The 24,754-nt window shown below is 40.4% G+C and overlaps 1 protein-coding gene across 3 annotated transcripts in view; it reads right to left on the reverse strand.

Moving 5' to 3' along the window:
- The window catches only part of LOC135499666 (uncharacterized), an 83,831-nt gene that overhangs the window by 31,252 nt on the left and 27,825 nt on the right, over positions 1-24,754 (reverse strand). For all 3 annotated transcript variants that reach the window (XM_064790569.1, XM_064790568.1, XM_064790567.1), the window contains exons 46-85: positions 24,260-24,570; positions 23,493-23,742; positions 22,911-23,056; positions 22,500-22,576; positions 22,019-22,073; positions 21,564-21,773; positions 21,027-21,227; positions 20,315-20,647; positions 19,721-19,942; positions 19,019-19,345; positions 18,449-18,649; positions 18,215-18,285; positions 17,818-17,967; positions 17,305-17,416; positions 16,798-17,097; positions 16,254-16,463; positions 15,744-16,002; positions 15,181-15,340; positions 14,747-14,891; positions 14,247-14,473; positions 13,249-13,405; positions 12,330-12,561; positions 11,415-11,631; positions 10,684-10,923; positions 9,847-10,153; positions 9,306-9,565; positions 8,802-9,115; positions 8,116-8,384; positions 7,542-7,722; positions 6,861-7,027; positions 6,295-6,422; positions 5,698-5,947; positions 5,136-5,307; positions 4,111-4,481; positions 3,621-3,784; positions 3,108-3,267; positions 2,427-2,618; positions 1,813-2,049; positions 1,226-1,385; positions 498-885 (exon numbers count right to left, since the gene is read on the reverse strand). In XM_064790569.1, the coding sequence (XP_064646639.1) occupies positions 498-885; positions 1,226-1,385; positions 1,813-2,049; positions 2,427-2,618; positions 3,108-3,267; positions 3,621-3,784; positions 4,111-4,481; positions 5,136-5,307; positions 5,698-5,947; positions 6,295-6,422; positions 6,861-7,027; positions 7,542-7,722; positions 8,116-8,384; positions 8,802-9,115; positions 9,306-9,565; positions 9,847-10,153; positions 10,684-10,923; positions 11,415-11,631; positions 12,330-12,561; positions 13,249-13,405; positions 14,247-14,473; positions 14,747-14,891; positions 15,181-15,340; positions 15,744-16,002; positions 16,254-16,463; positions 16,798-17,097; positions 17,305-17,416; positions 17,818-17,967; positions 18,215-18,285; positions 18,449-18,649; positions 19,019-19,345; positions 19,721-19,942; positions 20,315-20,647; positions 21,027-21,227; positions 21,564-21,773; positions 22,019-22,073; positions 22,500-22,576; positions 22,911-23,056; positions 23,493-23,742; positions 24,260-24,570 (8,533 nt within the window). The remainder of the gene's footprint in view (positions 1-497; positions 886-1,225; positions 1,386-1,812; positions 2,050-2,426; positions 2,619-3,107; positions 3,268-3,620; positions 3,785-4,110; positions 4,482-5,135; positions 5,308-5,697; positions 5,948-6,294; positions 6,423-6,860; positions 7,028-7,541; positions 7,723-8,115; positions 8,385-8,801; positions 9,116-9,305; positions 9,566-9,846; positions 10,154-10,683; positions 10,924-11,414; positions 11,632-12,329; positions 12,562-13,248; positions 13,406-14,246; positions 14,474-14,746; positions 14,892-15,180; positions 15,341-15,743; positions 16,003-16,253; positions 16,464-16,797; positions 17,098-17,304; positions 17,417-17,817; positions 17,968-18,214; positions 18,286-18,448; positions 18,650-19,018; positions 19,346-19,720; positions 19,943-20,314; positions 20,648-21,026; positions 21,228-21,563; positions 21,774-22,018; positions 22,074-22,499; positions 22,577-22,910; positions 23,057-23,492; positions 23,743-24,259; positions 24,571-24,754) is intronic.

Consider the following 24,754-nt stretch of genomic DNA (forward strand, 5'->3'; position numbering starts at 1 on the left):
ATCGCTTGCATTGTACAATTGATACACTCCGATCGCAGTGGATCCACCTCCTCCTAACATATTGAGGAGGGACGATCAAGATGACGAAATAGACAGCATAGGAGTATAACAATTTTAAGAGCATATTAATCCCTGTATGCTTTTAAACATTATGATAAAGGAAACATTTTGACTCGTGGACAGAAATGAAATAAATCTTGGCCGGGTCTATTTGGCAAGCCGCTCGCCGAACAGGCATCTTTTTTTGTCCTGTTTGGAGAGCCGCTTACCAAACAACACTAAAAAGCCACCCTGTTCGGCCAGCCGGGCTTGCCAAACAGGTAAAAAATCTACCCTGTTTGGCGAGCTGGAGACTTTACAACACATTAGCCAGAGAGTTCGGCTCTCCATTCAGGACAAGAAAAAGTCGCTGTTTGGTAAGCCAAATAGTCACCTCCATAAATCTTTAACAATTTTTTGTACTGACTAGTGCACCACAATATCGTTAATCAACCTACCTTTGTGTATTTTGGACATGTTACTGTTCCGCATGTTGGAGGAGTATCGTCAATAACGATGATAGCTGAAGTCAGAGACGATATCAAACCCACGTCATTTCCAGCGTAGACTTCTAGCATGTTTGCCACACCACCTTTCCTTGGTTTCACTGTGGAGTTGAACTTCTCGTCTGGGATAGAGGTGATCATATCTGCACGGATCTTGCCGATGTTGGTGAGAGGATGGATATCCCATTCACCTGGGATGGACGAGACAGCCACCTCAGCAAAGGCGATGCCACTGGTGTCTTCTGTGTATTGCCACGCGGCAGACAGCTGTGCATCCGTATATTGGTATATGACGTTCCCTTCTGACAAATCATCCTTCTTACTGTCTGTTAGTCCCAAGCTACAAATTGTGAAAAAGGTTTATGAGTCTTCGGCACTAAAGATGACCTCTGGTCTCGTGCTGTTTGCAAAGCTTATCATGCACTGTGCAAAGTTTATTATCCCAGGTCTATAATCGAGATAATCAAGATTCTCGTATGATTCTTGGTTACAATCAAAACTGAGAAACTTACAAGAATGCACAGTGTTCTGACAACATCATCAACATCAACTATCATGCTGACAACAGCAGAATTAGACAGTGGTTAATTATAAAGTTTGTGGCAGTCCCTATTGTGGTACATTGTGTCATCAAGTCTATAACAGCACCACACGTACAGTCTAAATGTTTTAGTACTTACTGTGTGATGGTGATCTTTGGAGCGGTGTGGTCAACTATAATGCCATCAGAGCAAGCTTCCAATACCTTCCTTTCATAAGTGGTGACTCTAGCGCTGGTGTAATACTTCTTACCAGGCTGGAGGTCCACTGCTGCAGAAGCTTTTCCGGAACCAACTTGACCTGGAGAAAACATTGGGTTATTTAACAGGACAGATCGAGAACTGAATGCAGCAAATGGAAGTTGAATCCACGATCCACCTTCACTACTCTCATTTTCTTATCATCCGTGGCACTGTCGTTAATCAGTTTAAAGGCTGGGACAAGTAGGAAATACTTTTGCGGTGGGATATTTGTTGGGAGAAAAAACTATCACATGTTTCTATTATATATGACTTTGCTGATTAATAAATTTTTTCAAGATTTGTTCATCCCCTTAGGCAGGTACACGAATAACTATTGGATACGGCTAAGTTACATTGGTTACCTTAGTTACTTATCAATACGCATGCATAATCGGAAGCAAAATTTGGCAATTTTGTTTGAAGTTCTGCAATTGATACAATTGCACAGAAATTTCATTCATAGTATCCATCATTTTTCTACTTACCGACTAACGAGTCACCACCATCGGACAAGACAATGCCCTCTGCCATGAACGGCTGAACCTCTTCACCACAAGGTGTCATCCCTATCGCCCACTCAATATGCTGAATACCATACTCATGGCTCTTGAATCCTTCAAACTGCATGGTCACGGTGTGGTCGTCAAGTGTGTAATCGATGTCTGCTCCAATTGTCTTTTGTTTTTCAGAATCTGTACCGTCTGCTCCATCGATATTGTGACCTGTAGACATACACATGATACAAAAATTGCCATCGTTTTAAACATTAAGAGATAGACTACAACAAAAATGAAGTGACCATGCTCGCTTTGTGAGGAGCTGTTTAAGAATGCATCGTCCTGTACATTGCCCAGTTGCTGAAAGCTTAACTCCGAAACGAGATCCTTTTCGAGTGTTATGAAACATTCCATGGTACTCCTTTGGGTAGGAAATTAAGTTGACTGGAGTAATGTCAACCATAGTTGCATATTTGCAAAGTTGCTTTAGATTCGATTAGGATCTCTAACAGCTGTCTACCAGACAAACAACATTGTATACCCTGATATGTTGCAACTGTGAAAAGAACGAGATTTCGCAGATTTTTAAAAATTGTACATACCCGTGATGTCGCCATTAAGAATGGTCATTTTAGTGCCGGTCATTGGTAGCGACGTTAAACCAGCACCATTGATTGCTACCACCCTCAAGTAGTAGTGCTTGCCAGTTGAGCCAGTCACGCTGAGGTTAAGGCCGCCGATGTAACCGTCTTCAGCAGTACCCATTGACCTCCAGTACAGCTCATCACACTTATCTGAAAGTGGATAATGCAATTTGTTTCCCTTTTAAATTACTCCTCAATAATGACAGTGTTGTGATATTTTAACAAAGGGTTCAGTTGTTTTTTCCATTTTATTCTGAAATATATTCTTTTTTTACTTTGCTAAACATTTATGTCATAACGAACGTCATGAGAAAAAAATCTTGGCTTGAATTACATGTCTCTTTTCGGCTACAGGTATCACGAGATTGAAGAAGAGCATAGGAAGAATGGAAGAAAACGAAATTAGCGATATAATGTGGAGATGGCAATTATACAGCCTCCTTCACCAATGTTGGCTGCTGAATTTCTACGTTGATAACAGAATTCACAATCTTTTTTACTGAAAACGCTATCACCAACTCATTATCTCCGATTTGTTGATACCAAGAAAGAAGTACACAAAGCACTTGCTAAAACAAACATTTCGGTTGGATCCAACGAAATATGTCATAGCGAGGTTAAAGGCAGCTTGATATTTACCAACTTTAGTCCCCACACAGACTTTATATTCCTGTATACCCGATTCAGTATCCTTAGCTTTCCAGCTGCCCAAGATACCCTTGGTGTCAGACTGGACTACAGAATCGTCATAGATCTCTTCATCCTCGCCAGCATTCACACCTGTGTAGATGCCTATCACCTGAAAAAGAGTCCGTTTATTCGTTTTTAAAGCCAGATGCTCTATTACCCCTGTTAATTGGTTTGTCAGGCTGAACATTATTCTGGAATCTTCAGATTTAACAAATTAATAGGATAGAACCTCATTATGTGATGCTTCTCCACCAATAATGGTTACGTACTGATAGTAGCCACCAATGATTAGACGATTTGTGAGGTAAGGTGTCTTGACCATTGACATGATATTATACTGGGTTGGTTCTGTCGAGAATCAGGCCAACCAGCTCCTGGTCGATGGAGCGTGGCGAGCCATTTGAGAATGCTGACTGCTCCAGAACATCGAGCTGAGATTGGATGACTATCTCTGCATCTTACCACTGGTGGTGACTTGTCTACCTTGACACCAGAAGTCAGGAACATTGCAAGTAGACCGGGGACTGCTGTATTCTCACTCTCTACCATGGCATAGACAGAGGCACCATTCTCTATTGAGAGGCTGCTATTAATGTAGAGATTCTGGTCATTCGGAAGGTGTGGGGCTGAAATCGAATCGGTCAGTTTAAAGTGTTGTTGCAGTGGGAAAACTTTACATCTAATCCTCGATAAACTAAACAAAATGAGCCAACTGGATTGAATCCGTTTATGTCAATAAAAGATATGACCAGAAATGCATAAACACATAATAATTATAACTAATGTTGATTGTGTTTACTTCGGCTGCATAATTTGCTTGCTGACTGAAATGCTTTGGGCGAATCGGTTTCGATTCAAATTAAACTGAACATCGAGAAACTGAATGGATGTGCTGGGTCGTTTAAAATACTCAGTAGACTAAAAGAACACACTTGCATTTACATTTACTTACATTCTCCTATTAGTTTCCTCGTGTTCTGATAGACTTGAAATAGTAAAACTCTGTAATGGTCAATGCCCGACTCATCATCATGGAACTGATAATTGACGCCCATCTCGGTGTCCGAGGTCTGGAAGCTGATGTCCTTTCTGGGTGACTTCCCATCAAAGATATAATCAAGTTCAGGAGGGGTGAGATCAACAAGATATCCATTAGTTGTGAGCTTAGCGGCGTTACGTGCGCCATTGGTAACCTGAATTGTGCTTCTGACTTGGTCTTTATGCCTCAGGTGGAAGTGGCCCCATTGAAACCCAGTCACACCCGCGGGGTCGAAGATGGACTCGTAGCTGTGGGCTACTTTATACTGGTCTTTCATCGCCGCTCTAAACAAATGATTTATAGCAGAAAAGCATCATTAATACCGAGTAGAAAGAATTCATGAACAAGAAATAAGTGTTATTTCTGCTACGCAAGGTCTTGTTCCATCTAAAACTATAGGAGGCTCCTTAAGAGTTCTTGTAAAATTGGTAAAGGCTATCACTCACTCGATCCTCGCAGACGCAGGCGGCAATATGGCTTGTGCAATGACCGACTCTGATGCTGCGCCTTTTAATTCCCGACAGCTTCTAAGACAATTTACAGTATCGCATTTTAATATATTGATAATATTTCATTAATTGCAACTCTAATTTCAAACAGTGACGACCATTTCTCTTTTCAAGTATCTCCTATTTATTTGAGAACTGGATAACAACACAGACAACATAGTAAAATATGTCAAGGCACAGCATCTTCTTATCGAGCGTCAATTCCGGCTGGTAACATTCGGGGCAAGGGCATTCTCAGTGCATGCCCCTCGAATGTGGATCTCACTAGGCCATGACCTGAGGAAAGAAACTGACCTTCCAAAAAAACTTGAAAACTTTCCTCTCTCGCGAGCATTTTGGAGTGTGAGCGCTTTTGAACATTGTATTCAGTGGGAAAGGCGTTATACCAAAGATAATTTCATTCATTCATTCATTCAATACTATACTCACGGTGCTACTTCTACTTGTATTTCTTCATCTATGATCCCCGACTCTGCATCCTTGAAGTTCCTGAACTGTCCAGATACTATGGTGGATAAGGAACTGATCTTGACGTCCCGAAATTCATTCAGGTTTCCATCTATGATGTCACCAGTTTCCGGTTTGGTCAGGTCAACCAACACTAAACAATTTAAATGGTGAGTTGTTTAGAAAGATCACCATTCAGCTCTGTCTATGTAAACTAGTGGGACAGATATCTAGAATAGACATAGCTTTATAAGTAGATCATGGTAAGAGGATATTCAACTGTGCGATTGTAAGCTAAAGCCACAAGTTATCCTTAAAGGGACTATATAACTGGGGCTGAATTTACCTATACATCAGTATGTAAGACATGTGATAAACGATTAGTGGTTAACAAGCTTTTTGCGCTGACCAATCGCTGGGCAGCAGGCCTGTGCTGGGGATGGATCATTTCGATGTCATGTCTAGGCTTAGCTGAAACAGCTGTGGATTCTGTACCGTATTTCCTGCACACAAAGGTAATTTCCTCAAGAGGTAGGATACTTACCACAGTCAGAACTGCCGTTCACATGCAGCCTGTTTACTCCACCATTCCAAGCAGTGACAGTGAAACAGTACTTCCCTTTGTGGACCAAAACTTTTTTGAATGGTTCGAGGTCAATGCAGGCACTGTGTTCGTGAGAGCTGATGAGGCTACGGTTGACAATATCCACTCCAAGAGGTGTTGTCCCAACTGAGAGTTCGATGGCAGTAATTCCCGATTCTGTGTCTTTGAAGCCAAACCAGTTTGCACAGATCTGAATAACAAAACTACATTGACCACACTCAGTAAATTTGATGACGTTAACATTAATAGTATTGAAAATTATGGATGAAGTACCGACGATAATGCCCTTGAGTAAAGTTATGACAACAGTTTGCATGAAATCATAATAAGTGTTTACTAGTTTGAATTATACTATCATTTACGTGTAGCAATTGTGATGTTTTAACTTAGAGTAACCAGCCTCTCTAATGTAAGAAAGGTGATCAATATACAAGACCCAACTAATCATCTTTCAATACCACGAAGTTATCATATGTTTCGTTGATAAGTGTTCATGTAGTACATCATCATGCATTTGATGTCATCTTAATACCATACCTTCTTATCATACTTAGTAAACTCCCAGTCCGCCTTAATCGTTTCCCCATCATAGACAGTGCCAGCAGTTGGTGGCGAAGTGTCAACCATTATGGGGTAGTCCGCCCTCCCAACAGTGTGCATGTCAACTGTAATTAAATGCCAGACATATCAATTGAATGGTCAAGCAAAATTGATGCCGCGAATGAAGCATTTCATTTGCAGAAAAATATATCCAGATCCTAAAGATGACATTCTGTTTGTATCTCGGAAAAATTAACTTGAAAATTTGCACCCTTGATTATATATATATATAACACATTCCCCTTGACTACAAGACAACACTAATAAAAATGTCGGGTTAGGTTAAAATTCATCCAAACAATATCTCACTTAAATATACCGTGCATTACACAACAGGATAGCCTGAGACGTAATGGCAATTACATGTATTTTATTTTCTGATAAAGATGTTAAGCTAAATTATGTTCATTGTAAATTCTTCATCTGGGCAAAAGGGCAAGAACTTCTTCAAAAGGGCAAGAACTCCGCATGATGCCTTTCCATTGGTTCTTCTTGGGTCTTACCATTATTGTAAGCAGATGCCCTAACCCACACTGGTATACCATCGGGCAGCTTGTGGATGAAAGACACGTATTCCATAGAACTTAGCAGTAGCCAGTCCAAGACCTCACACCCCTTGGTCGTTCGCCCAAGGCAGCCATACATTTTCTGAATTCCAGACTCCGGGTCGCTGGAGTAAATAAACCAATATTGGATATCATCATGATGGAAAACACATGTATTGACCTAGTACAATGGAACAATATGCATTCACAATTTAAAAAAAAACTATATACAGTAAGCTTAACTGAACCGTAAGGTCTAATGCCAGCCTAGCCGACTACTCGGGCTGCCGACCCCCCCCCCCCCCCCCACTCCCTCCCCTACGCCACTTTAGATGGAGGATCAATGGACGTTCCAAGACTATCAAATGACACTTCTCCACAAATTAACGGAAATAACTTTACCAGTATAAAGAAAAGTACTGGCGCTGTACAGCATTAATAACCATAGCGATGAGCATGCAAGTTGGCTGTGGAGAGCATGTTATACAAACTAATGTGAGCATGGCAAATTTCGTATAGCAAATCCTCAGCACATTGGTAAAATAATAGAGTGATGTCCACGAATCAGAGTCTTTCGAATAAATTATTATATAGTATTAATTATAAATAAATTTATTTGAAAGGCTCTGCTTTGCTTACCGTGCAGTGTGGTTTGCTTTTATCCAGTGGCTCGTTTCGTTATATTCGATCTTGAAGAGTTTGCCGAATATTGGGGGTGTGTTATCAATGATATAAGGTACAGAGTGACAGACAGTCATCGCCAGGGGGCCACCGTAGTCGGCCTTGTTGAATGCACGGATCGTCAAGTAATATGTTCCATCTAAAGGAGAAATTTTTGTATATGTTTTAAATACCTATATACTACAAGCAGAATTATTATAATCTGACCGGTGCCTCGACTTCAAAAAATTGGTGTGGTGCCATGAGCCGAAGTAGGCTGTTTAGTTCTCATAAACAAGTATACTTTGCACTAGCATTTGTCAAACTTTGTTCAACCTAATGCATATGACACCAAATGTGTTGGCCTTAAATTAACCTAGCACCAACACCAGGACTGAGACCCCCGCCCCTCTGTAGGTCGCCCAGAGTTACACTAACAATATCAGTTTGATTGTTATTCAAACGAAATTAACTATTTGAGGCCTTGATACATACAGCACAAAATGGGCCCCAAGATGCTTGCGGTGCCGCTTCTTCTATCGCCAGTTCTTACCTGCAAGAGGGTTCTTAGGCATAACAACTCCTAAATGTGTCCATTCCGACTCGTCAAACAGATGGTCATGAGGGTCATGATGGGACATTATACGCTCTTCGCAGAACTTCTTTCCAACAGCGAAGGTGTACCCTCGGAGGCCACTTTCTCGATCATAGAAGCCGTCCCAGTTGCCACCAACGAAACGGTTTGCTCGAGTGTAAAGGAGGTCTTCAAGTGGCTTTAAACCGTTAAACATAGTCTTAGCTCCAGGGCCATCGATTACTCTCCTATTGAAATATAAGTACATATATCATGCAACTTCATCAACACTAGGACTGGTATATCACTCCTCTCAAAAGGACCAATTATCGATTACACTGGTGATAAGTTTGCAATGTCATCTTTTTAGGGAGTGCTTTGCTTTGTAAAGCACTCGAGAATATGCCTTGCATAATCGAGCGCTATATAAATCCTCTAATATTATATTATTATTATTATAAGGTATATAACAAGAATATACTATCAAGAGTCAATCAGTTTGCCTCGTATAGTCTGATTCTGCTTACAGTGTAACTGTACTAAAAGTACTGTTTGTCTTACAGAGTTAGGGAGAACGTCACTTCCTTTTTGTCGTCTACTTCAGGATTACCCAGATTCAACGAAATACAACATCAATTCGAAATTTAATCAAACAACTTGTTTACCGATGATTTTTCTCCTTTTCGTCAACACCGACACAAAGTTTGCCCCATTTCTCTTTGTGGTTTGCAATCAACTGCTCACACTTCATGAACTCGAGGATGTCATCTGCTTTACTGTAGTTGCCAAGCGGACCTGGTTCAGGTATCGTGAAGTCAGTCAATATCCCTCGGGAAGCCGCAATTTTTCCGTACCCGAGCATGTTCTTGATGAAAACATTGATGTAGTACAGGTCGTTGTGCTTCAGATTGAGGTCCTTTCTGCTGAAGGACACAGTAGATCCAATGGCAAAGCGTTCAAAATAGACATACTTGTTGTCCTGAAAAGGGGATTATTGAGCGTTCGTCAATAAGTGCCTGTACTTTTAAGTTTTTAAGTTTTTAATATTTTATTTATAACATCTGCCAGCAGTATTCAAGTCTGCATTTTCAACAGACAATTAAAAAATTCATGAAACTTTAAGCTAATTAAGACAAAAAATAGCGGAGAACGATGCAATATGGCCTTACCTTTGTTAATTTATTATCAATACTCTCAATGCCCTCTAGCAGCTCACACGTCCCATTGGATCCATAGTCGTAGTTGAAGCTCATACATTTTTGTGGCACAAACTTCAGACAGTGTCTAGCGCATTGGTTCGCGCTGTGCACTTGCACGTTTTTCTTCGTCACACGCACTCCTGTCAGCCGGCCAACGACTGGCACCGTGAACCAGTCCTCGCCATCTCGGCCGGTTGCGTGTAGTGTAGCTGGGTTATCACCAGACCGACCTTGAAAAATGAAAGACAAAATGGTGTGATGCCAGACGTCTCTCATTTTGAACAACATTCAGCTCCTTCATCGGGAACTACATGTATAGTTTGTAGCGTCCCGGCGTACACACCCAGGCATACTGGTATGCAGTTTTGGCGTAAAACCTAAACCTTACTAACTTCGTCAAAACTAATTTCCAAACTAACTAACGTAACCAACCCGGTAACGCGATCATTTGTACTCGACCCCATGAGTGGTTGCGTTACCGTGGTTCCGCTGTACTTCATTAAAGTCTCACCTTCCTTCCTTTTTGCCTGGGACGAGAACTGCTTCCATGGTGACACCTGGTCGTCAAGAAGGCCTTTACCAAGCCCAAAGCCAAACAATTCACCATCTGTGGTTGCCACAGCAGAATCGTCAAAGCCTCTATAGGAACCTTCTATCACATGTTTGTTGCTGGTGATCAAGAAGTTGCTCGTTACCCGCAGGACCGGCAGTGTAACATCATAGGTTGGGATGGCGCAATCGACACAGGTCTTGGCACCTGCACTGTTGCTGCCGCAGAGGCGGAAATGGAGTTTGCGGCCAGAAGCTGATGAAAACACCTGCGTAAGAAATATTGAAATCATAAACATCATATTATCCCTATGCCTGAGCTCACAAGAAGATGGAGATCAAATACAGAATCCAACTTCGTGAAAGGGAAATTGTCAGAAGAAATTAACATTTGATATTAAAAGGCGAGGTTACGAGTTGAATAGGTGTGACACGACAGATTGAAACTGAGTTCAAATTAGGTAAGATACGTATACGATTTTTAAATAAGGTGCTATTTAGTTTCGTGTGTGTGTGCATGTACAATCTTAACAAGATTCTTGTAATCTTTTTGTGAGATTCTTAGATATGCGAATGCACTGTGCCGTGACAGTCATTAGAGTTTACCCCAAGTTTCTCTATTACCCGACGCTCCCTAGCTTTCTCCAATTTTACAATATCACGATTTGACAAACTGAACTTCCAGCGGTATTGCCTCCGTAGCCTCCGCCCATACTGGCGCGTTGTCTGGAAGCTGAGCAATGTCAATGCATTGAGAGTCACGATGCGATATGCAGTCAATCAAACTCGAGTGGCCTACCTCAGTTAATATAGTAGACTGTCCAGAGAGCTCCTTTCCTTTGTAAATCTCGCTGGTACCAGGGGAAAAACCAATATCGAGGTACAACTTCACTTGGGATTCATCATCAGTGGCCTTAGCTGATATCTCAACTGCTGGGTCAGTGTAGTCTCTCATCGCTAACTGGTTAACTACACAACGTGCGCTGGTGATAGATCGTTTCCCAGAATCGTTGTGGAGTGTCATGTTATAAGTTGTCCCCTGAAGAAGAAAGTAAAGCTAGCATATTTCGCTTCACCCATTCGGACAATTGTAAGGCCTACTTTTATGATCAGGAACTTGATTAGAAAAGTTTCGATTTTCATGAACATTACAAGGTTTTACAACATTATACTTGTACCGATCGATGCTTACCAATGCCCACTGAAACCATCGGATGTGCTAACGCCGAAATAGGCACAAATAGAACCAAGAATTTATGATTTATGTCTCTCTATAGACAACGTCAGTCCAAATTGCACGCGGTTGCTGGCAATTTAACAACAGCAAATCTCACATGAATAATTTCTCACATTTTAACAAAAGCTTCTCTCACATGATCATGAAGTAATGTAAACAACTCTCACAACAGTAAATCTCATAGGTATTGCGTACAAGTCTAACAAAAGCAAATCTCACAGTATTGTTAACAATTCTAACAAGAGCCAATATCATCACAGCAAGTACTCTATAATGATAATGCGTCTACATACCGACGGTTTTGAAAGGTCCTCCATAATGGCGGCCGAATGGTCGTTTTCTACAGTATGAGTGTCAAAGAGTGTCTTCCTTATGCTTGGGGACTGGTACCGAAACAAGACTGCTTTAAAAAGCGTTATTGTGACTGTCTTCACTACCAGTTTGATTCTTAATGTAACTATGGCGCTCAGACGCACTTGTAAGGGTATTAACACCAAGTCCATCCGTACACTGAAATAACATAGACATTAACCATTAAGGATGTAACATTTTACCAATACTAGGCATAATCTAATCAACCGATCAGGTCAACGTGTCTACCATCCTCAGGAAATCAGGGGTAATGTTCGCTTCAGCGGCCCAACATAAAACCCCGGAGACATTTCCCCTATTCTAGCCTCTCTGAAGGACAGGTGTATATCACCTTTAAGTAAGCATCCGAGATTTAACAGGCAACCTCGGTTCCAATACTTCTAATTTGCATCTAATATTGAAATGGCACACAGAAATCTTCGAGTGGAGATTGTAGTACCATCGCGGAGAATACAGTGCTTTCATATACAACCAATAAAAATGCGAGTTTCGATAGCTGTGCAACAACGATGATGAAATTCACAGAATCAAATGCTAGCCACGCTCTCATTGGTTGCAATTGCCATTGCGCTCGAACTTCAGCCAATGAGGAGTAATGACTCGGGGGGGGGGGGGTTGTGTGCACACCGGAGAAGCTAATATATGTGTGTCAACTGCTTAATGAGTACTTTTGTTCTTCCCTCGTTTTTTCGCCTTATCCGATAACACATGTCGAGTGCAATTAAAAGCAAAGACTGTCAAAGATATAATTTACCCTCACTTGACGATGAGTTAAACATTGTGTTTTGTACAGAGAGAATACATGATGAACAGTGCTGAATTAAACATTCACTTACGCTACATCCAAAGGAAATTTGTTGAAATAAGTATCAGCCATTGTTGGGAATCGCAGTTCACAGATTGATCCATCCAGCCTCAATTTCGCTTCAAGTGGGCATCTAGCACATACTATTACTTCGCCATAGACCAAAACCCCTGTGTATGGCGTGGCTATACCGTAAGCCCACATTTGAAGGATCTTTGCACCGATTTCTACTTCCACACCAACATATCCTTGGACTCCAAAAACTAAAAATGAATGAAATGTGGAACGTTATACAAAGTGTATTTTCAAAATGATATTCTTATTTGCGTGTAAAGCATGAGGAACATTGACAGCATGCAAAATTGGCGTGTAAAGCATGAGAAGATATGATAGCATGCAAATTAATGAGCATAGGTTAAGAAATTTTAAAATTTTCGAATTTCGTACAATAAAATTCCCTTACATACATGTGAGATACGATGCGTACTACAATGATATCAAATGATATATATAAAAGTATGACAAGTCCGAGTGGGATTCGTAATCGTCAAGTAGAGCACTTAGATGGGCGAGATTTCGGTTTCGACGCACTGTTTTATTGAGAATGTCAATCATACAACTCTATATTTTTTAAACTTCTATTCTAAAACCCTTGGTTTCAATGTTACATTTATATATATGTTTATTCGTACTATAAGTACAGAACGATTGTGAACGTGCATGAAAATTTTGTGCGGGTGCCAACAAAAAACAGATATAACAGATGATCAACATTATTAGACAATCGTCATGTCAAACCACCAACACGTTTTGCTGTTCTTCCTTGGTGATACGAAATAACTCATGCCTCTTTAATTTATGCTTTGCTTGCAACGATGGTTACAAAAATGTTTTTGAAGTGATATCACGACAAATTTGGTAAGTAACATGATGAGTTAAGAAAGACTTACCAAACTCGCAAGGTATGATCCAAATCATGAATGGTATTGAGTACCTAAAGAACTCCATATAATTTGGTCCAATCTTAAACCGCTGCTTCAGATGCAAGTCGCCCAGGGCAAACTCTTTCATGTTGCCTGAGAGGAAGGCGTCTATCAGATCATCGTACTGGGAAAACAAAAGAAAAAAAATGATCTAAATACGACAAACAATTAATATGAAGGGACTGTATTGCCAGCAATCCTATTATAATACTGATCTTTTCAGTATAAAATCGAGATTGTGCCAGTAGCACAACATTTTGGTGGAATCGTACAGTGCAACATCTACCCACATACCAGTGGCCTAATAAAGTCAGTCAAACGATTCCTGCACAACTATATGACATATTGAATATCTAAAACTAGAACACGCGTTTGCACGGGAACACGTTATTCATTATCATATATCAAAAAGCATGCACTGATCACCATGCAAAATGTGCGTGTAAAGCATGAGGAACATTGACAGCATGCAAAATTGGCGTGTAAAGCATGTGAAGATATGATAGCATGCAAATTAATGAGCATAGGTTAAGAAATTTTAAAATTTTCGAATTTCGTACAATAAAATGCCCTTACCGCGCCTCAATCGGTATCGAAGCAGTTGAAGCTTTATCAAGTCATACGTGAGTTTATGAATGGAACCCTATTGCAGACTCAATTTCCCACATGTTCATCAGGCCGAGTCTAGCTTACTGGGCCCGGTTGTTCAAAAGCAAAAAAGTCCCGTTATCCCCAACGGTTACGTTAAGTATCCTCAACGACGTTATCTCTTTCAGTCAAACCCGTTAAGATTTTCACCTTAAGACTTAACGACTCCGTTAAAGCTAACGTGGTTTTGAACAACTCAGCCCTGATCGGCGCCGGACTTTAATATAAACAACAAATGAGAAGGTTCATTTTCACCGCACGAGAAAATCTAAAACATAGTGCGAAACGTTGGTAGTGCGAAATGCCCTTTAACTTACAATGGCCTCAAAGAGTTTTCTAATATCTTGCAACAGTTTGAAGACAATGACAGGGTCGAGGTTCTGCATATCAATCATGGCTGCGATCTCTCCGATAGTCATGCTGGCCAACTGAGCTCCGAGAAGGTCGACTCCAGCATTTGTTAAACCGGCCCCAGGTGTGAATAGCTCATTGGCTCTGCCTGCGATTGAGTTCACCTTTCCCAGCATTGCTTTGATGGCGTTCGCTGTTCAAAGTTGGAAAAGAGACATTATCTGTTACTGTAAACTGCAAAATTTCCTTGCCTGAAGGCATCAATTAGAAAACAACTTTGTAGACGAAGATCAAACAGTCCGCTGTCTCACTATGAAGTACAAGCAACGATTGTAGACTATTTGTATATGAATCTCAATGCCTGCAGCAAGATTCAAATGACCATCACTACCTATCATGTACATGCCAGTTGCTATTTGCTTTTGAAGCGTAGGCTTTAAAACTAGGCTTCTCTCAGGTCACCTACCTCCTTCTACTTGGAGATCCCCGGCCACTATTCTGTTCCCACTAACAAAACTCCCGACCCCTTGACCTGCAATTGCTTGCAACTCTTCACGTTGACTCTCCTTGAGCTTAAGATTTTTCGTGGACAGGCCAATCTTTGGTAGTTTCTGAAAAAGCAAATAATTGACATAATGATACGATTTCTTTTAAAAAGAACAAAGTTTTAAAATATCAGGGAGATTAAAAACTCTTCACCTCCATCCTTCCCCGGCCATCCTTCGTAATCTCTGCAAGCGCCGAATAATCTCTTGCAAGTAGACAAGTTTAATTTACACACCTTTAATTACCTGGAACAAAAGATGCAACCAGCCTGGTAAAACCACGCACTTCCCTGCAAGATCTCGTGATATTTGAGTGGTCGCTCGCAGTTGAAGCATTATTTTGAGTCCTACCTACCTTTTTTAGCTGCTCGAAATATTCCTTTATTTGCTTTCCAGTCTTTCCTCCTTTGACCAGTGATTTGGTGATGGACCAAATATCCTTGGCAGTGTCGATCTTATCCTTATTTTTGTCGTACTTATCCTTCAGACCTTTGACCTGATCCTTCAGTTTCCCACTGGAAATATTATATCGAATGCTTCAATGGTTGCTAAAATACCGCAGTTTGAGAACATTATTCAGAAAGCAATGCGACTTCACGTGACTTAAAGAGTGTGAAAAGTAGATAAACAGCGTTGGATCGTCAGGGACCACTCTTCACAATGATAACACTCAGAACGGTAGCGTATGTCTGCTTTTTAAGGTGGAAGACAGGTTTCGAAGAGACAAAGCTATGATAGACGAGGTAAAAAGGAATGTATTTTGTGGATGTGGGGTTTGAAGTATGAAAGTCGATTTACAAGTGTCGCATGAATGAATTCGTGACGGACACAACATACTTTATTCAAGATGATCAAGGCTTTCGAAACCTGCAGATAAACATGCACGATGGTGAAAAACCGTTTCATATTGATACTCACATGTCTAAAGCCCTCTTCATTCGGTCCAATTCCGATTCTACGCCAATGTTCTCCACACTTCTCCTCTTCCTTGTCGGACAGTCGAACTGTTTAAATGACGCTTCCTTCAGGAACTCATAATTTCCACAAGTCTTCTTCTTCGTAAATGGATTCTTCCAGCACCAATCGAGCTCCACGCTGGCCTTGAAGGTGTATCCCGTGTTGTAGACACGGTACTTCACCGACAACATGCTTCCTATTGCCTTGACCTTTTGTTTTCCTGCAAAGTGTTTTAAAATGATAATTTTATTGTCCAATTGATTCGTTCTCATTTCCTTTGTTTGTGACACTCTTTTGATGACTTTAACGCAGCACCGCAGTCGGTTTAACAAATGTCCATATTTTGTATCTGGTAACATGAGTGAGTATACCTTGGTTGTGGCTTCATATCCTTGGATGATACTTAACAATGCGCAAATATAGAGTCCAGTTTAGATTAAGCAGACTAGAGGCTACCTGTCAGTAACTTACCGTCAACATCAACACCTAGTGGCACTACGTATGCCTTATTCTCGAGTCCGAAGTGTAGTTCATTCTTACACTGGTCAAAGTAGAAGTAGAAGGACATCTTGACTTTACTGACATGGAGGTCATACTCAAAGCAGCATTCAATGCCTAGGCAATTAGACTTGAGCTGACAATGGTTTTGCGTGAAGGTTGGCAGGGAAACTCCAGTGCAAGCTGTAAGACAATTTTGAAGGCATCAAAACAACCAGGTAGAACAATTGAACTGAACTAAGCAGCATATTTAAGCAGCACTGGTGAAGCAACGTGTCTCGGAGGAGAATTAAACTGATGTTACACGACTGATTGTCAATTTGAAGTCACGCCCGCTTACCACTGGACAACTGGGCTTTGCCAACTCTATTAAAAGTAGATTTTCTTAACAGCTTTAGCCCAGGTCCTTAAAATCTACCTCCTTCTCCATACAAATTCTCTTCTTATTGCCCATCTGACAGAGAAGTTGATATCGGGAGAAAACATTTTGACCATTCGACTGTCCAGGCCTACTTACATGTGGTTGACTTCTTAATGATGCAAGGCTTTGGCTTGAAGAAATCCAGTCCAACACCAAGGATATTGTACAACACGGAACCATAGTTCTGAGCACTTGGCCATGAGATGCTGAAGCTTCCAGGCAAACCATTACAAAAAGGTATAGGCATACTGTGCTTCTTAAGGATCTCTTTTGTCAAGCATGCGCTGTCCAGGCAGAGTTGTAGGTCAAGGTCAACAACGAATTCCTTCTTGTCGTTTGAGACATCGATGGTGTAATGGATTTTGACATGGCCAATCGTCAGCGTTTGCTTCGTGCCTGGAAGATACAGCCAAACGTCAACCGGATTGCTGCCGAGTTATTACAACACCATTCATTCATATTTTTGATTGTCTCTAGTTGATTCTTAGCTCTTTAATGTTAAAACTGTATATCTATCTCTAAATTATACTTATTGTGTAAGATCTAGTTTAGACCTCAGATGCCCCTTTTCATCATAAGCTGTGGTTTAAGGTATCGACTTACCGAATGTGTAGCCTGTCAGTGACCGGTTGTAGTGAGCATTCTCGAATCCAATTGACAGGCTAAACTCGCATGGGTCCAAGATCGCCCAAAACTTGAAGTTTCTCTTAACGATCTGAGAAGAAATTAATAAAGTAGTTCATACACAGCAGGATAGGTGTGTGCCGCCATTGCTGCAACACCAAGAGGGAAGTTACTTTTGCAACTGCAAAGCTTTTATCAAGGTATGTCAGCCAGCTTTTTCATTCAAATTCTAGGCCTGTGCAAGCTTCTTAAACGACTTTAAACTACACCTGTATTTCTTGCAGGCTATTCTAAGTGAGAGTTGGTCGTAGATGCGCATTCCAACATTTTCATGATGCGCATGCGCTGCCCAAAGTGACATAAATAGTGTACGGAGATATCAATATGGTCACAGAAATAATGAAAACAATAAACATAAAAATATGATGTGTAAAATACGTTTTAAGGGTTTAGAAGTGAATAAAGCTAGATTTACAAACCAAAGACACCCACCTTTAAATCCAGTGAAGCACAGCACTTGATTCCAGTACAATATTCCGTCAGTTCACATTTGATCCCAATAGGTAGCTTGTCAATCTTAACATAAGGACACACGGCTGATGAACTTGCTGGTGGAGTACATTCCCCTCCGATTAGGGAATCCTGAAATGTACAAGGACAGGTCTAAATCTGATGCTACTGTTTCAGCACTAAGAACTTACAAAAAAGTGAAAGTAACTGTTGCCATAACCGCTTAAATCGTACTGCACAATGGAGGTCAATATAAGTTAAACCCTGAACACGAACTTGTACTTGAGCCAAATGTATGAGTGGGAATTAGGAGCAACTCTAAATAGGGATGATGATAAACTGGTTAGAATAAAAAATATGTTAATCATACAATTCTTACCATATCAACGCCCATTCTGTTCATGACTAGTGCACTTGCCAGCTTTTCTCCACCAGCATTTATACGGTCAACTGCAAAGAGACAGAATGTTAATTGGTCGTCCACGAGATCATAAACAGGAGAGTTTGTCTAGTAATATAGTTGTACGAAAAACTAATATAGTTACACAAACAACTATGCATTTTACATACTTATTCGACGGTTTCTTTGGGATGTAGCTTTCTGGTTACTCACATGAAGGCCATTTAAATGTTCCATCCTTGTCACAAAATGGTATTGGCATCATGGCTTTGTTGATGATTACAACATCAGGAAGACATGTGCCATCAAGGCAAAGGACAGCTTTCAATGTGAAGATGAAGTCACGGTTGTCTGCAGTCTTGTCAATGGTGTATTTTAGCGTCAATTTGCCAATTTTCTCCACAAATTCCTGACCTGAAAGAAGGAAGACCGCGAAATTCAATGACGAAGTGTGAACAACAATTGGACACTTCAAAGTTTCCGAATTATTGAATGATTCCAGCAGAGGCTACCAAATCGAACAAAATTATGTATTTCCAAGATGTCCGTGCATAATTGAGCGGAAGGGACTCTTCTTTTCTTCAAGATTACTTCTCAAATCTTTCATTTTTATAGTTTAAAAGAAAAAAATAGAAAATTTCCACGACCTCTTTGATTCGCCTAATTCTCACAACCGATATCCGCTGGCAGAACAGCAGAAACGAAATATTGAGCTTTATGGTGGGATATATGTATCAAGTTTAAGTGAAAGCTACAAAGCCAATGAAAATGAGCAACTCATACCAAATAAACTTGCAGACAATGTCTTCTTCATTGTCCATTTCTCAAATCCAAGTGAGAAAGACAGCGTGCAGGGGTCGATCAGGATGAAGGCTTTGAATGACCTCTTGATGATCTTGAGATCGAAATTCAGGCAGGCTTCGATCCCTGTACACATTTCCATCACGTGTAGTGAGAGACCGAAGGGAAGTGTCTTGGGCAGGGTGAAGTGCGGACATCTCTTGTTGTTATCATTGTTGAGTGGCTTACAACCTGATGGTTCGAGGACCTTGGCGTCAATGCCAATCCTGGTTAGAGCTATGGCGCTGGCCTGCTCCTTCCATTTTCTGGCTGTAGAGAGATATGATAAAATGCAAAGCACCGAAAAAAGATGAATGTATAAGATGTCTCCGTGACGGGAGGAGCCTTAATACAAACACACAATGGTTCCCAATAAGGTTGTTGTTTGGTACATAAAGGAACAAAAAGAAGGACCGAAATCATCATAGAAATTAATCTTCCAACAACAGCATTATGAACTTTGTAGTCAGCATGAAAATTAAGCATTGTTGGAGCATGATAAGTTTGCAGTCAGCATGCAAATTATATTCGTGTAAATGAATGACATCGAAGGAATTCATATTCAGATCACTTCTCCACAACAATTCGTACTATTTAGCCTTTACATATTATTTTTTTACAGTTAATATCAAGATTGTAACTCACGATCCTGCCAGATGAGCCGAGATGGCAATTTGATATCCTGGTTGCAGATTGGGATGGGTATCTTGGCTTTATCCAACAGGACTATAGGAGGAATACTGATGGAGAATTTGTCCAGTTTGACTGAGAATTTTACAGTCAACACAAAGTTCCTGTTGTCTGCGGTCTTTCCAATCGCATACGTAATGTTGATGGTGGAAGCAATGTTCTTCTCGACTGGTTCCCCTGAAATAGCAATGTCATGAAGGATATAACAAACAAAATGCTACAAAGCCAGGTGTTAAAGTAAACTTTAGTACCAGTAGGAGAACAAGTCCCACACGATTGCTCAATTACTGTTCAGGGAATCATGGTGAGTGAAACCCAAGGCGACCATACTTATATTCCACTGCTTGTGTCTAAGAGCCCATCACAGTAACTGGTTGATTGTCCTTATTGAAGATCGTTTTCTAGAACGTTAGAAAATCTTTGTAATATTAGCTACTAGATGGATGTTTGTACATTAATAAAGCAGAACTGAAACTACTTACCCCATTTGTAATATTAGCTACTAGATGGATGTTTGTACATTAATAAAGCAGGACTGAAACTACTTACCCCATTTATAGCTGAAGAGAGTATCATTAAACATCCACTTCTCAAATCCAAAGGAGAAGACGAATTTACACGGATCCAAGAGAGCCCACGCCTTAAATGACCATTTGGCAATCTTCATGCCGACATCAATGCAGCATTCTATTCCAGTACAGTACTTGCTCAACTTGCATCTTGCAAAGCTTGGCAGAGTTGGAAGACTGAAGTAGGGACAGGTTGCTCCAGTTGGAACAGCACATGTTTTGCCCTTGAAGAAATCGTCTCCGACACCCAAAAGGTCCTTCGTGGTCTCTAAGGCCTTGCTGTACAGCCAGTCCTTCATTTTGGCGGGGTCAGCTGAAAAAGATCAAGTTAGTGAACCTTCTTTACCAGTGACTATAATCGTCTAGCTTCCTTACTATGGCAGGTATAGTGATATCTGCTGCAGCTAATACTTTTCCGGTATTGGTGATATCAATAAATTTGTTTTCGTGAAGTTACATTTGCCCACTTTTAAATTACAGTAGACCCTCTCTATTAGGGGTACCCTTAGGACTAACCTGGGATGTCCTTTATAGAGAGGTGACCTGATTACAGAGGTCAATTTGAAAGGAATTGACAGTTTCGGGACTAAAACAAGTGTTCTTATTAGAGAGGGTGTCCTTAATAGAGAGGTGTCCACGAAGAGAGGTTCCGCTGTTCTTCAAAATACAAAATGTCATATCATCATACGAACCTGATGGCCAGACTAAGGTGCCATCATCGGCGATGTATGGCATGGGGACCAGAGCCTTGTCCAGCAGTTGTATGGAAGGTGTACAATGTCCATCAATACAGATGCGGATGCCCACAGTTGTGACCAGTAAGCCGTTTTCATTTGTCTCAAGTTTGTAAGTCACTCCGAGAGCATTCTTTATGAAGAAGGTGTTTTCTTGGCCTGAAATATCAAAAAACGTTTATAACGCGGGGTCAGGTAAAATGTGATTGGCATTAATTGAATCGAACAAAATGAAAACAAACAATGATCTAAATGGGCAACTATCATCTTAAACAAGACCATGGCTGATATGAATAAAGTCTAGCAAATGCTTTTACTTCAATTTTGTACAGAAAGGTCTGGTGTAAATGTACATCGAGTTTTAGATAAAAGCATTTGCTAGTCTTTATTCATATCACCACATGTTCGACTGCCTCGAGGATTATTGCACTTCTACAAACGACAATGATCATCGGCTTATCATAACGTAGAAAAAACACTTTAAATTTCACTTACCAAAGTTTTCGAATATGTACTTCGTCCACTCCAATTTCTCTACGGCAATTCGTATTTTATAATCCTTTGGATCGATTTCCATCAAGACTTTGAAATCATACTCAATAGACAGTAGCTTGAACCTGACGCACGCTTGTATGCCCAGGCAGTTTGGTTTGGTTATCACCCGGATCGTATTGGTCAACCATTTTGGCATTTTGAAGGCACAGGCTACAGAAGGCAACGAAAATATAATTTTTTAATTAGGGTACACACAACTTCCTGACTAGAGGAAAATTAATAAAGTTGTTTGTGCAATCGATCGATTTTAAGCGTATTTCTATCATTCTTAGCAAAAATCATTCACATGAGAGATTAACTCTTTCCCTCTAAGATTAGGCTATCTTTTCCTAAAAATGAAAATAACTGACAGGAACAAGCATTGCTATAGTGTAATATCTTACACTAGCACTTACCATTATTTGCTGGTTCTGAAGACGGTAGTGGGCAAGGCTTAAGCTCAAAGAAGTCCTAAATATATAACAGTCAAAATGATGCATCATTTGTTAACAGCAAAGAATAACCCTGGTATAGTATTTCCTAACCAAATTATTGCTGCTGGGGAAAAGTTTCACAAACCAAAAAGCAAACACACGTCAAACGGCCAGTTGTTCACAAACTTGTGTCAAGTTAAAGTTAGTAACAAGTCTTCCGAACAACCAGGCCCTGCTACAAAATCATAGCTTGGTGCAAAACAGCCTGTGAGACTTGATCAGAACTTTAGACTGCCAAGAGCCGAATGAGAACAAGTCGATTGGGAAAAATAAACCTTCGGTGTTTGTTTTCATATTTCAGCACCAGCATTCATTGCCTCGTAATACAAGGTCATGTATTGATGTGGTCCTCATTTCTTTTCTACATGTGCTTTAGTCTTATTAGTGTAGCCTGTTACCTTACCATATTAAGGTCCAGGCGCCTCATGATGGCATTAGTGACTGATCCACGCAAGAATCTGAAGCTATCCAATGGTGCACCTAACAAAGAAAAATGTTCGATAAGTACACGACCCATCACAAGTTGGTATTTACTGATACATATCAGCTTATACAAATTTTTCTCGTTAGTGTAAGTTCTTGGATTTTAATACAGTGATCATTACAACCCATTGCGATTTGAATTCAACTTCCTGACCAAAGACATTTCAATCCAGGCAAATGCATTGGATTGAGATATAAATGTATCACTTCTTTTACTTATTTTGTAACTTCTTCATTACAATTTCCACGTAGGTTCTCTCTTTTTCTTGTTATTAAGTTAATCTTTTCATTTGTTAATTAGGTGTTTGTTTTATCTATTTGCTGTACTCACCCAGCTTCCAATCCGCATTGTAGAAAGATTGTGGGATTTTGAAATCTTCTAGTGCGAATAGTTCCACAATTTCATCGTACAGCTTCATCTGCATGCTCAGGTCGATTGATAACATCTTAGTCGCGTCAATCTTTGTCACTTTAAAACTTTAAAATGAGATAAACGGTAAAGTATTTAGAATGTCATAGTTTTTTAGTCAACTGCTTGCACAGACACAGAATTGAGTTTATGACAAACCAGAGAAGTCTTTTGCTAAGGAATAATTTTACATTGTCTACGTACTATGATTATGTGGTGCAGTTGTGCTAACTTTGTTGGGTTTTACGCTCTTAAGTTAAAAGTTGCCGTTGCTACGTTTAGTACAGGGCTAGAAAAATGACACTGTCTGGTGGACACAATCCATCCAGTTTGTTGCTTTAATGTGTCGCTTACTTATAACGTTAACTTGCTCCAACATTGCTTTTTTCATATCTGTCAGCAAGGTCAATCATTGTTCTTAATACGTAACTGACATAAAGCACTGTACTGTAATTACGATAACATAATAAGTAATAGTGACGTGTTCTGTTGAGAACAACTTACATCATATTGAAATACTTGGAAATCTTCAAGGTCATTCGCTCTCCCCAGAAACCATCATCCAAGGATCTATCATAGCTTTTCCTCTCAATGCCAGCAGAGAAGGACAAGGGCCTGACAATCAGCCAAGCTTTCAACCATTTCTTGACCACTTTGAAGTCGAGCTCCACGCAGCAGGTGGCGCCCATACAAAGGTCATCAAATGTACACTGAACTGCACTTGGAAGAGATGGCATTGTCAGGTGGGGGCAGCCTGGAAGTTGAGACATGATTGAATGGACACTACTATAGATCACTTTTTCTGATAAGCTGTTACTGGCCGGCATAGTTATGTGATACAGATAGATCGGGAGTAAGAGCAGATGTAGTCAATTTCTCTATCGTGTTATCTTACTGACCAGGGACTGTTTTCCATTTCAGTGCCTCTTTCTCATTTGACATTACACATGCCATGCACATCTCCTTTTCATTACGTATCTGGCATTTCCTTACATTTTCCATGCATGTTCCCCTCATGTTACTCGTGAGATTGACATGATTATCACTGTATCTCAGCGAGTTAGGACCTGGCTTAAGTTCCTGATCATACTATACAGTAGTGTCACTTTGTGGACGATGACGAATTCACTGAATTCATTCATGTAGTGTCTGTTTGTTTACAAAAAAATTCGTTTTCCTAGTTCGTTTGCGATGTGGAAATTCGCTAATATTCCGTTCAGCCCGTTTAACAAATTATATTCATTGTGAGCGCAAAAACCGGATGAACTTACGCTCTTTGTTAATAGCGTCGATGTTGCTTTTTGGTACGCACAGACCACCATCGATGACGTCATCGAGGCCAAGGAACTTCTTGGTGGCGTCCCACACGTAATCACCAGTTTTTCCTGTCACACCTTGCACATTCTTCTTAAAGTCACTCCAAGATGGGAAAGGGAACTTGTACACCGCGTTCTTGTTCACAATTGGTATGGGGAACATGTAGTCTCGAAGGATGGTGACGTAGACAGGCATGTATTCTGATATTGTGGATTCCAGCCGCAAATTGATGATGAAGTACATCTGTGACTTCGCAATGGAAAATCTGGAAGAGAGAGCTTATAAAGTTTGACTCAGGCGGACAGACAGAACATCACGGCATCAAATTGACGATGAAGTACATCTGTGACTTCGCAATGGAAAATCTGGAAGAGAGAGCTTACAAAGTTTAACTCAGGCGGACAGACAGAACATCACGGCATCAAATTGACGATGAAGTACATCTGTGA

Source organism: Lineus longissimus, chromosome 15 (assembly GCF_910592395.1).
Source record: "Lineus longissimus chromosome 15, tnLinLong1.2, whole genome shotgun sequence".
Classification (NCBI taxonomy): Eukaryota; Metazoa; Nemertea; class Pilidiophora; order Heteronemertea; family Lineidae; genus Lineus; species Lineus longissimus.